Here is a 14,117-nt window from a genome sequence, read left to right on the forward strand (position 1 = left end):
TTCGGAGGAGTATGCAGACTAACATTGTGACACGAGAATTTTATATATAAGAATATACCTACCTACCTCATATTATGTTCACAAACTTTCGCATTTATAATATTAGTAGGTTGTTATTGTCAATAAGCGTACTACACATATATCTCAGTGTATTGTAAGTTGTGTTGTATGTGTTTACGATTATACGATGATATTACCTCTAGGTAAGGTCGTAATTCTCGTTGCTATAGAAACCAGCATTAAGATAATTCACTTTTTAATTTTTATACACAAGACTGTAGTCACGATTAACGAATATGGGTGGGTGCACAGTGGGTGCCACTTTTTTTTTCATATCATTTAATAATTTAAAATAGACATATAACATATTTTATTTATTTATTTATTATTACATACATCAATTATTTTTACAGGATTAACGATGATGCGGTATTGACTAATGACTAACAATATAATTCATTTTATTATCATATATACCTATTTCGGGGTTGGTACGAAACAGATGATACCTAAAATTTAACCACAAAAAAAAATTACACAAATATAAATATTATAATAAAATTGCTAAAAATAAGCACTTTGCAAAATGCACATTTGCGAAGAACACAATAATTATTAGTGCCTTTTGAAATGCGCTATGCTATATTTGTGAATGTGTGAAAATATTCTTATAGGCGAAATCATTTTACACTTTGTTACAATTATTGATTTCCTGTACACAACTCACAAGTGTTACATAAGAGTTGTAATTATATTTATTGATAAAGTCGTAGACTCGTAGTAGTGTCTTATCATTTACTCAAGCTGTCCTGATTAATTAGCCATTACCATGTTGTAGAAACGATATTAAAACAACAAAATACAATTCAATAATATTTATTTGACTATAAAACACTTTAAATTTCTATCACAGACTATAATATACAATCAACTCATTTTACATCCTATAAACAGATTAAAAGTTCATTAATTCTACTTTTTATACTTCATATTTTATAGTTGAATGCAAGTTAATTTACTTAGAATGGTAAATTAAGAAAACTGTCTGATGACAATTTTCGTATCAACTCCAACTTTCGACGACAACATGTCTTTTGAACATCATATTTATGATGATGTTCATATAAATATGATGTTCAAAAGACAATTTTATCACCTACTAGCGGTCCGGCCCGGCTTCGCCCGTGGTACATGTTTACGTTTTCTCTACATAAGAACCATCCTCGTACTTCAAGGAATATACTAAAAAAAGAATTATCGAAATCGGTTCAGCCGTTCTCGAGTTATGCGCTTACCAACACATTTTGCGATTCATTTTTATATATAAGACTAGCGGTCCGCCCCGGCTTCGCCCGTGGTTCATGTTTACTTTTTCTCTACATAAAAACCATCCTCGTACTTCAAGGAATATAATAAAAAAAGAATTATCGAAATCGGTTCAGCCGTTCTCGAGTTATGCGCTTACCAACACATTTTGCGATTCATTTTTATATATAAGATATAATATCCTATAGCTAATACATATATAATTTATTCGTTGCTTATACTATTATCAGTCGATAGCTTCAACATCTACAGTTGCTTCATAACTACTATCATTGGAGTCACTTTCAGAGTCAGCACGAGCGTAAAGGTTCTTAACAAAGTCTATTCTTTGTGGTTCTACATTTTGCCGAAATATAGGGCCTGCACCTGTAGATAGCATGTCTTGATCTTTCCCAGAAGGAGTAAGCCATAATCCACTTGGCAAAGGAAGTCTTTGGTTAGTCGATGGTAAAGCTACGCTTTGTGGTGGTTGTATATTGCCACTCTTTTCCCTTCTTTCGCGAGCTCTCCTATTTTGGAACCATATTTTAATCTGAAAACAAAATAAATGAGATATAAAAGTGAAATACGTTTACCTACATATTGTGTACTAATATTATAGTTTGTTTGATTGATTGAACGCGCTAATCTCATTAACTACGAGTCTGATTTCAAAAAATAATCCATCGTTAGATTTGTACGTGATCCCGGAGTGCTATGTATAGGTAAGTACAACTGGCGAAGCCGCTTCAGAACTTTAATTGCATAATTATTGGAGCATTAAGTTCTTCAAACATTTAATAAATCGCTGACAACTTAAAAAAGTTCTATGTAACTTTTTACATTATTTATTATATTGACTTACTCGGTCATCTCTCAACTGCAAGGCCGCAGCCAATGCTCGCAGCGCAGGCGGTGCGAGGTACGGCGAGCGCGAGTACGCGGCCTCCAGCGCCGCTGCCTGCGAGGCCGTGAAGGGAACCCTCGCGTGCCGACCGGACCGACGTGACCGACACGCTGTCGTGGTTCCTGGTCAATTTAAAATATTATTACTGTCTATTTCTGTATAATAATGTAGCCGCGAACAATGACGCTAGATTCGAGGAAGAAAGATTCTAATTACACCGAAAAATTGCTACATTGTCATGCAGGTTCTCTGCCTAGCGTACGAAGAGCTTAATTGGGAGATAGAAGGGTATTCGTACAGGTTGAGAGCAAATTAAAAAAAAATAATCATAAGTCATAAGTCATAACAATATCTCTATAAGTGTGGTTGGAACACTTTCATTAGTAGAGTTAAGCGCGTGTGCCGCCGCTTTACTCGACCACTGCCACTACATACGACCACCACCGAGCTGCTTCGCGAGGCTGCTTGCTCTATGTGGATCCGCCTACTTTAGATTATAAAATATAGAGAACATAATATGTGTCCGATCTTTCTAATTTTACTTTAAACCACGATTCGGATATTGGTATACATCTTTTGACTCTCATTACAGGGTCTTATAAATTATTCAATTCCAGAGCAACAATTTCGCACATATATTTTTATTGTAGGTAATCAGGTACTAACGTGGTAGCCGCGGCGGCTGGTACCTCGTGCAGCACAACCAACTGGGTGCTTGGCTAACTTCTCTACTACTCGAATCATCACTCAATATCCTCTCTATACTAAAATCAGAATTGCACTTAGAACTGGACTGCGCGGATGAAAGATCCATGACTAAACGAGATAAATTGCTGGTCATCCCTTATACATTTCGAAATGTATATAAAGGGAGGGGCTCCAAAAAGACCCGCCTAAAATACAGATGTTTTAAATAGGGTCGCATCCCTTAATTTTGATATCTATTGTGTCTTATCAGTGGTTACATCGATGGTATCACGCACCAATGACTTCACGAGTGTTGTGACGTCGGTTCATTCAGACGCAGGCTTCAATAGGAAATTGATACTGTTTACACACAAAAGAATGTTATTACTTTAAGGGCATGTGAGAAAATTAATTTGTAATTTAGATTATTTTACTTTTGTGAACGAATAAATTGACTTGTAAAATGATATGGGATTATAAGATCAAATTATTATGTTCCACATTGTATTAAATATTAGATACATTATATTCAATTATTTTATAAATTATGCAATTTTCTGAACATTGTAAAATATTATAAATGTACCTAATAATTTGGTTGTGTGCTTTCATTTCTTTTTGTTACACTTAAAACCATACAGCGAGGAATACGGGTAAATTAAATCATTCTTCTTAGTTTTCCATCAGTAGATATAATAATTCATACCTAATTGGTATCAACTATCATTTTACAATCGTGGATAGATGCGCCAAATTTAATAAATGTTGCTGTGGTTGAGACATTTTACTATCGATGACCGATGTGATACATTTTTTTACACCACGATAAATGAAAGTCGACTTAAAATAAAAATCTTTAAAATTTTTAGGGAAAATTATAATTTTGTGTTAAAAAATATTTTTAAGATTTGTAGTCTAGGTGAGCAGAACTACTTTAGTTTATACGTACAAAATAAAAACAGAAAGAATTAATAAAATTGTGGACATGGTAGGTAGTGAAAAATGTCCGAGTTGGTGACAATTTTAGAAGGAACTTAATTTCTTCCATTCTTTACAAAAAGTTCGATAATATTTTTCGAGTAATTATGAGTAGGTCCATCACCTGATCAACCGTAGGTAAATGAGATGCTCTTATCAGGACATAAGATAACACGAAAGCATCTAGTTTTGAATTACATATTCATTTTGAAATATGTCCAACTAGTTACATACTTAATTACCTTTTCTCTTCATTTAATTATACAAGCCTACGCGAACATGCCTAACTAGACAATAATTGATCATCAAAAACATATGTGGTAAAATATGAACTAAGTAGGTACAACAAAAACCTATCTAGACCCATTCTAGACCAAAGTAATTCACTTATCGATAAATAAACAAACAAGGCATTTATAACAATTATCTTAATAATACAACTTACAAGCAACTACTATTGTATCTCTATTAAGATATCATCAACTGATTGTGCAACCACTAAATCCGTTTTTCGAGTGTCACATTATTTTATTGTTGTGGCTCTTTCAAATAGAAACGGACAAAAAAAGCTTCGCCTTTATGCTTCGGAGTTTAAATAGATGGTTACAATTTAAACGGTATTTTCTACAAATCAAAGGACACACAAAAACTACAATCACCTGTTAACTATTTAGCATTGAATTTAGCACACTATACATATTATAATTCCGGATTTTTATCCGCAGAAAAAAACGACATGCAATAGATAATTACGTCAACCAATAAAAACATATTATTTACTAGGTTTCTGCCCGCGGCTTCGCCCGCGCAGTCAAAGAAAAACCCGCATAGTTCCCGTTCCCGTGGGATTTCCGGGATTGCGTCATTTTCCCGGGATAAAAAGTAGCCTATGTCCTTTCTTGGGTATCAAAATATCTCCATACCAAATTTCATGGTTCAGTAGTTTAGGCGTGATTGAGTACCTAACAGACAGACAGACAGAGTTACTTACGCATTTATGTATAATATTTATTATTTATTTAAATGTGTAGGTAATAAAACTTAATCCATTAATTACTTATAATATATTTAATTAATGAAATATCTATTTTTTTTATATTTCTGTGGTCCCCAGCTAACCGCATTCACTTTGAATAAGAAGTAGGTAGTAGGTACCTAGTTAGGTATTGAATAGATATTAATTTTCAACAGGCTTTATACCTCGAGTGCAACTCAATTTCAACAATTTAAAACCTGTATCGAGGTTGCATTCACTCCTCACTCCTCCGACAGAGACTCCGCCGGGCGACCAACGGCTCTACACGTCTGTCTAGTTACTGTTGCTGTTTACATACCAAAGTTTATTATTTGTTATTTACTAACAAATCATGTCTGTACCAGAATATTTTGTGCTTGATGATGGAGACCGCATGCCCAGAATCGGATTTGGAACGTGGCAAGTAAGTTTATGTAGAGTTAATTATTGTTTATATTTTTCATTATTATTTGATTGTGTTCAATTAAAACTTTTTGTATATATTATAAGTAAATAAATCTTTTTCACTATTTTCATTTTATTAAATGATAAAAACAAACTTACGGAACTTACCTTAATGTAGGAAAATATCTCAGTTAGGTACCTGATGAATGGGTAATTGAAGCGATTATTCTAACGGTGTATTGTAACAAGAATGTACCTACCTACCTACTAAATAATCAATAAGCTTCTAATATACACATAGTACACATACACATTTAACAGTATTGAAGTTAGACTATAAATTATCACTTGGTCGGCTCAAACCAACAACATGAGCAGATGATAACAAAAATAATAAACTAAATAAATAAATAGTAGGTACCTACCTAACTACAGCTATAAGTTGATACTGGAGTAGTTTCCTTCCTTCCTTTATATTCTGTCATTTTTGTTTTATTTAAATAGAAAGAACCTACAGTTGAATTAGCATAAAGTATTGTTCTTTCGCATTTTCTTATTTCTTTAGATGTCCAATGTGTAAACTAGCCCATGTGAAAATACAAACAATGGTGGGCATTAACGGTACTTCTACTTAGGTACTTCCGTACTTACATGATTAAATTAAGAGATGAGGAGCGAGTACAAAAATTTTACCACGATATATGTATAATATTATTATAGAGTTTATACTGTCTAAGTATGATATTACGTACCTACATATTATAGAGGGAAAGATAAAGTGGTCTTTAGGTAATTTTATTTGAATCATATTCACACATTTTCCTGTTTTTGTTCAGAAATAATTTCCCGTTCATTATTTTTAGGGGAATTTATGTTATTCATTTTTTCAAATGTTTTTTCTTTTGTAGAGTTTGAGATTTTCGCATCTCGGCTTTTCAATTTCATTCGTCGTTTTAAATAACTTTTGAATAGATCCCATTTCGTTTTGTGTAGTTTACAAGCAGAATCGACGATTATGATTGGTTTCTCGCAGCATTCTGATACATAGGCGTTGTCTGCACCACAAGAACATCTGGCGCTGCAGAAGGAATATGTTTCGCTGTCATCGCAGTCCCCTCCACTGGAGTCAGACAGACCTCTGGATGTTGACGCACGACACTTGTTATCTTGAGACCACTTTCCGTTCACATCAACATCATTACATACATTTGAGGATGACACCGATAGCATTGATTCAGACATTTACGTCATTTAACTGACTGCATATTATTTGTATGCAATGCTGCATTTTGCCTTAAATCCTTGAATTGATGCATTCATTATAATTTAGCCCGAGGTTGCATTAATTCTCTTCTTCTGACACAATAATACAGTTATAAAAACAATAAAAATGCTTCATTACACTTGCTTGAAGGTTGAATAAGAAGAAAAAATCAAACAAGTTTTTGCTATAAATAAGTTTTTGTACCTACCTATCAGGTCCCAAGATTATCAGGTAGGTATTATAAGAATTAAGATACTCAATACTACGTTGCAGTGCTAAGTTGGTAGGTATTTAAAAAAAATATTCACAAAAATTAAAGAAAATACCTAGTTACATAACTCACTAGAAGCTTACTAGGTAGTTAATCTCTATATTATTAAAACATAAATAACTTATCTTGAGAAATATTTTTTTGTACTTACGAGTTAGGATATATATAGATATTTATTTTTATTTTTCAAAGAACTAAGGCGAAACAAAAAATGTAAAGTTGTTATTTCACCGGAAATAAAAATTGATTGAAAGTAAACTATGAACCGTAATGCACTGTATTTTTATCATAGATTCAAAAACAACTATGTATCTTCTATTTTATAATATTAACGTAACCAAACCATTTGAATAAAAAATTACATTCTTTAGACTTCAGATGAGGTGTTGGAAAAAGCTGTTGATGCAGCGCTGAATGCTGGTTACAAACATATCGATACCGCAAGAGCTTATGAAAATGAAGCGACTATAGGTAAAGCACTAAAGCGCTGGATTGGAGATGACGACGACAAAAGGAAAGATCTTTTCATAGTCACCAAGTTACCCCCTGGAGGTATGCATATTAATGATTAATTAGATACATAATCTTAAGAATTGGTACATGTGGCTGGCCATTTGTGGCTCTACCTAGAGCAACACATACTTCATACTATTTGTATTTTTTTCCAGGAAATCGACCGGAGCTTGTTGAAGAGTACTTTCTGGCTTCTTATAACGATTTAGGACTAGAATACATTGACATGTATCTTATGCATGTACCGTTTTCTTTTGAACATGTGCCTGGTGATCTGCACCCTAAAAACCCTGATGGAAGTATGAAAGTAGACCTCACAACAGACATCGTTAGTACTTGGAAGGTTAGTTGGGTAAAGGTTATACCCAAAAAATAATAGTAATTATATAGCAAAATATTTGTTTGGAACCTCCGTCGACTTACTAAAGATTTTAGAGAACAATTACCAAACGTAAAATTATCTCTGTATGATAGTAATTAGCAGATCCAAGAAGTTTATATGTACATTTAAGTCTATATTTTTGACTATGCTACGTGACAACGTTAGTTTTCAATATTATTCAATAAAGTTTATGTTTAGGCTAATAACCATCAAAAATTAAATTACCTACAGTGTATTTAAATTAATATCACTTATCTTTACTAAAACAAGGCAAACGATAAATCTTTATATAATGGGAGTGTCCTTATTTCACTGTATGCGCTGTGGTGAAATAGAAAAATGCGACTTACAATATGACGAAAAAAATATTGTAAATAGTTATCGAAATGATGAAATATACAAAGAGTGCAGTTACCCAATGTGTTCATCAAAAAAATGCCTGCAATTAGAAATGGCTAATAAGAAGAAAAATACTAAAACAGATATAAAACACAAAGATTATCCAAATCTGAATCAAGATTATTTTTCATGGACGAAAATATACAAATCGCCTATTTTTCGTCATAAAACAAAAAATAACTTAAACAAAATCGATAGCAGCGAGATTTTTAATGTAAGAAGCATAACAAAAGAGGACATAGAACCAGAAAATAAAACAAACATAAGTGAGAATGTACCTATTACAGCACAAACCACAACACTAACAAGATCGACGTCTATGCAGAGAATACAAGTAGACATTACGGAAAACAAAGTTTGGACTAATTTAATTCCCAAATTCATGTGTCCTTGTTGCTGTGGTGGTGGTGAAGATCAATTACCAAAAATCACCAAGTTTATAGAAATACCAGAGTACTGCGCTCATGTCGAACCTGCTGCTAATTCGTTCGATAGCATTGATTTACATTCTAAAAATAGCAGCAATTATCCAATTCATGTAGATGCATCACTTTTAAGTATAATGCGACTTCGGGGCAGTCTTAAAAATAAAAAATTGCCTAAACTGTATACCAAAGTTGTCAAAACAATGATGCGTGTTGCATATAAAAATGTTAGATGTATTTTTCATACTATTTCTCAACTTTAAACTACTTTAGTCATCCTCTTAATGCATCTAATAAAGTAATAGACGATAGTAACCGAATAATTGAGATTGAGAAAATCAAAGCCTAGAAAACAAAATGCGCAAGAACAACAATAATTATCTTTCAAAAAATAAACTCATTTTTTGTGAGAAACAAAGCAAGCATGGATTGAAAGAATCACAGAAAAATTTTAAAGGAAATAATCAGTGCAGCGCAGCGGAATTTTCCAATATGTGCTCGCGTGAAAAACGGAATGGAAAGAACATTTTTAATCATATTTTCCCGTGCTTTAACAAAAAACGAAATGTGAAAAGTTATACATGTAAGGAATATCAAAGATCGCTCGCTGCACAAAGAATAAATAATGAACATGACATGGTAAAATCTGCACGTACATATAGCAACTTTTCAAGCCAGGATAATGCAAAGTCGAATCATAGTCTCGAGATAATATCACTTGTCTTATCGAGATCATTGTCGCAAATTTCTTCATTGCAAAGCATTCTTAGTTTAAATTTAAATAAAACACAAGGGAAGCAACCAAATAAACATAATGCTGCATATATAATGATGTGCAATATACGTAATAAATTCAAAACGAAAAAAAATAAAAATCCCAATCGATTCAAGCGTAATAATGTAATAGTACTACAAATGCCAAATGAGTTTATCAAACAATCCACTCCACATGAACTATCCGCGGCTAATCGAACTGTGAACAAAACGACACAAAAATCTGAAAAACAAGTTATCATAAAAGACATTTCAGATACTAATATAAGCGTTGAACCTAAGTGCGTCACTAGACCGACAAATAAAATTTGCGGACCAGGGGAAGTTTTCTTTAAAAACATCTAAACCCTTATAAGTAAGATTTACATAGCAACTAATTGTTAAAAAAATAGCAAGCTTAAGATAAGTAACATAATATTTTGTATTTTCACTTCGCAGGCGATGCAAAAATTAAAGGATTCTGGTAAGGTCCGTCATTTGGGAGTGTCTAATATGAATGAAGAACAATTAAAACGCTTGTGTGAAATAGCAAAACCGGAATGTCTTCAAGTGGAGGTGCATATTTTATGCCAACAAAAACCTCTCATAGCTGCAGCCAACCGTTTAGGAATACCTATTGTAGCTTACTCACCATTAGGCTCCAAAGCTCTTGCTGATATGCTGTCTACCAAAACTGGGTACGTTTAAATTTACTTCATATCAAATTTTATAATTCTAATTTAAATAGCAATAGTACCTACTCGTCATTCTGTAATCGTTGTTATGTAGTTCTATTGAAATTACAATTGGCACAGAATATAATATGTAAGGTAGTTACTAAGATTTCATTTCGTAGTTTTTTTTTACGAATAACAAAGACTATATTTTACATCACAAGGACATGGACCTTACGATTGATGTAAAATGAAGCAATACATTATTTTGTAGGTATGAGTTGCATGCACATATTAAAGATGTAACTAGTGTATAATGATATATCCATACTAATATTATAAATGCGAAAGTAACTCTGTCTGTCTGTCTGTTACTCAATCACGCCTAAACTACTGAACCAATTTTCATGAAATTTGGTATGGAGATATTTTGATACCCGAGAAAGGACATAGGCTACTTTTTATCCCGGGAAAATGACGCAATCCCGGAAATCCCACGGGAACGGGAACTATGCGGGTTTTTCTTTGACTGCGCGGGCGAAGCCGCTGGCGAAAACCTAGTATTATATGTATACATACATATAATGATATACATAGAAGATGATGTGCCTACTTGGGAGAAAAACGAAATCCTAACAATTATGCTTAGGATTGATGTACTACTAATAATTATTTACATTAAAGGCGGGAGTACCCGAGTCAACTAGACCTGCCGGCAGTGAAGGAAATAGCCAAGAAACATAATCGCACTCCAGCCCAGATTTTATTAAGATACCTACTGCAGCACGGTGTGGCAGCCATTCCTAAAAGCACAGACCCTACAAGGATTAAACAGGTAAGATTTTGCATACTACTTATTTAAACAATACTTCTATTTATTTTTGTTGGGAAAATATACACAACCAGTGTAGTATATTTATTTAAGTAATTAATAGGCAAACATTTGAATACTTTCCTATACTTTTGTTATTTAAAGAACGCGCTAATATCAGGAACTACTGGACCGATTTTAAACAAACTATAACCGCCACCCGTTGCATATAACCACGGGCGAAGCCGGAGCAGACTGCGAGTATCTAACGTAGAATATTTTAAAACTATACTAAGTATATATAATATAGTGATAAAGAAGTCATAAAATTACAATATTTATTTCAGAACATCAGTGTATGGGACTTTGAGCTTAATGAGGCAGAGTTCAATGAGCTAAGAAGCTTGGATCAGGGAGAAGATGGCCGTATTTGTGATTTCGCTTTCTTCCGAGGTGTTCAGAAACATCCGGAATTCCCTTTTAAAAAATAATGTATAAATTGTAAACATATATAGGTATATTAAGAAGAGCTGGAACGTCAACACATTTACACATTGCACATGTTAGGCCGGGAGATACTGACACAAAATTTCGGGTCATTTGTAACAGGATGGCGGTCTAGAGGGGTCTTAGTACGCAATGACAAAAAGAAAAATGATGGTCAGAACGCTGGTACCGGCGGACTAGTCTGTGGGCGTTAGTCATACTCGTCGGATAAATAGCGAAAGTCCAACGATTTGTAAAACAAAAATTTTAGAATTTACCGATAGCCCTTAAATAGATATAGGCGGTAGTGTCATGCCATACAGTCCGCCATACCGACGTGAATGCGTTGATTTAAAAAAAACAATTCAACCATTTGTACCGCGCTCACTTTTGCACAGGTAACCATCGTCGTGCAGCCATTTACTAAAATCGCCATGCCATACTTTTCGGACGATTCCAAATGGTCGCCAAACCGCGGAAAATCTGCAAATTTTTGAATTTTTTTTTCTCGCCAAACGATTTGTACCACCCTACATTTTTTTTTTCAACAACTCCTGAATGATTATAAATAGAAGTGTGATAATGCCATACCTGTGGGAGGTGGCGAATGTGTATAAGATTTTTTTCTTATTGTAAGATTTTATTCGTAGTTTGAACGATTTGTAGCAGTATGGCACTAATTTTTCCCTCTATAAAAAGTATGGCAAATATAATAATGGTCACGTTGCATCATATACTTTCCAAAAATGCCGTACTGGTACAAATCGCCAATTCTTTTCATTTTTTTTTTACGTCTTGGCTTAAGTCTTACAATCATCCGCCCCATGTTTGCAATCTGCGATATTTTTTTCTAGGTAGAATTGTATACAAACAAACAGAATATAATGATCCCATACTGTAAAAAATTATTTTACGTATTGTACAGTCGTATTTTTGAAACGTGACGAATAAATTAATTTTCAAGTATGGCAGCACTTTTTCCCCCTACTAGAAGTATGGCAAATATAATAATGGTCACATTTTATCAAATACTCTCCAAAAATCCAAATGCAATACTGGTACAAATTGTTTGGCGAAAAAAAATTTTTTTTTGCAGATTTTCGGCGGTATGGTGGCCATTTGGAATCGTCCGAAAAGTATGGCATGGCGATTTTCGTAAATGTCTGCACGATGATTACCTGTGCAAAAGTTAGCCTGGTACAAATGTTTGAATTGTTTTTTTTTTAATCAACGCATCGCGTCGGTATGGGGGGCTGTAAGTTACACCGGAAAAGTATGGCATGACACTACCGCCTACATCTTTTTTATGGGCTATCGGTGAATTCTAAAATTTTTGTGTTACAAATCGTTTGACTTTCGCTATTTATCCGACGAGTTCGACTAACGCCCACGCGACTAGTCCGCCGGTACCAGCGTTCTGAGTTCTGACCATCATTTTTCTTTTAGTCATTACGTAATAAGACCTCTGTAGAACCACCATTCTGTTACAAATGACCCGAAATTTTGTGTCAGTATCTCCCGGCCTATGTATGTGTCATATTTTGCAATTGTTTATAAATACAGGGTGATGTAATTGGTGTAGTACGAATATCTAAAAATCTATGAAGAATTTTGTGATACAGTAAATGGAAGAATTATAGACTATTTTACAGTATTTAATAAAATCATTTAATTTTTTGTTCATTTTCATTAGAAATGTCAATTTTTCTCACCAAGGTGGAAATTTGGATGATAAGGATCTTGTTAGAAAAATATAAATTTTGACTAAAATCGGCATTTTTTTTCAAAAATCAAATTACTAATTAATAATCAGAGTTATCACATTATTAAAAAAAATAAGCCAAACTATACACAATTTTTACCTACTTGATGCAATCCTCAAAGATCATGGACATAGTGTATTGCGCCTTCCACCATACCATCCAGAACTCAACCCAATAGAGTTACTATGGGGCATAATTAAAGGGCAAGTAGCATCACAAAATGTGAACTTTAACTTGAAAACTGTGGAAGAATTATTTAGAAAGGAAGCAAATGCTATTAGTCTGGATATGTTTAGTGACGTTTGGAGAAAGACGCGAGAACATGAGGAAAAATATATTCAATTAGAACCAAAAGTAGATAATTACACTGACTCATTTATAATAACATTAAGAAATTCCGACAACGAAACATCGAGTTCTTCGAGCGATGAAAGTTACAGTGAAGTAGAAAATTACGATTATGATTAAATAGATTCGTCTTCTTCTCTATAGATACTGCTTTCTGAATTGGTGGTAAATGTTAAAACTGTTAAACTGTTATGACGATTCAAAAGTGCTTCTAGAAGAAGTCTAATTGTATAAATGTTTGAGTTTGAGTTTAAAACTAATAGTGTGAAAATTATACAATAAACATGTAACACATATTTGTAAGCGCGTATTGGTAGGTATTACGTACTTAAGTACTACAAATATAATATTTCTTAGATAATATCTTTACTCGACCAAAGTCAGGAATTTAATTATTATTTGATTTAAATTGAATGATTATTAATACTTTTATCCAATTGATTATTATTAGAATAAATAATTAACTTCATCAATTGATTTACTTTTAAATTATAATTTTACAGGTAAATTATGAGAGCTTTCATAAGTAATTATATTTGTATATATAATATCTACAACGCACCCATTTTACAATTCAAGTCTAAAATGAAACTAGAGTCGCATTTATTTTTGAACATACTGTAAGTGAAATTGCATAAGTGTGAGTACTGTGAACATGCCAGCTTTCCCTAATTGACCGATACTTACTTAATGTTTTATGAGATATAGAAACATATTTGAACTACCTATTA

General features: G+C 33.2%; 1 protein-coding gene and 1 long non-coding RNA gene across 2 annotated transcripts; one reads left to right on the forward strand and one right to left on the reverse strand.

Moving 5' to 3' along the window:
• Positions 1–1,407: 1,407 nt before the first annotated feature.
• LOC149900579 (uncharacterized) lies at positions 1,408–5,539 on the reverse strand. The gene is made up of 3 exons (XR_016457728.1): positions 5,466–5,539; positions 2,171–2,334; positions 1,408–1,858 (listed from the first exon to the last, which is right to left on the reverse strand). It is a non-coding gene; the product is annotated as an uncharacterized LOC149900579 (long non-coding RNA).
• On the forward strand, positions 5,127–11,307 carry LOC149900580 (aldo-keto reductase family 1 member A1-like). The gene is made up of 6 exons (XM_090112370.1): positions 5,127–5,316; positions 7,204–7,384; positions 7,501–7,688; positions 9,764–10,002; positions 10,663–10,813; positions 11,137–11,307. The coding sequence occupies exons 1-6, from the start codon at positions 5,245–5,247 to the stop codon at positions 11,278–11,280; spliced, it is 975 nt and encodes a 324-aa protein (XP_089968496.1). The 5' UTR covers positions 5,127–5,244; the 3' UTR covers positions 11,281–11,307.
• Positions 11,308–14,117: the final 2,810 nt, after the last annotated feature.

The sequence above is a fragment of the Colias eurytheme genome, chromosome 18 (genome assembly GCF_061535395.1).
Source record: "Colias eurytheme isolate Ceu_HAF_F1 chromosome 18, ilColEury1 Martin Lab GWU primary, whole genome shotgun sequence".
NCBI lineage: Eukaryota > Metazoa > Arthropoda > Insecta > Lepidoptera > Pieridae > Colias > Colias eurytheme.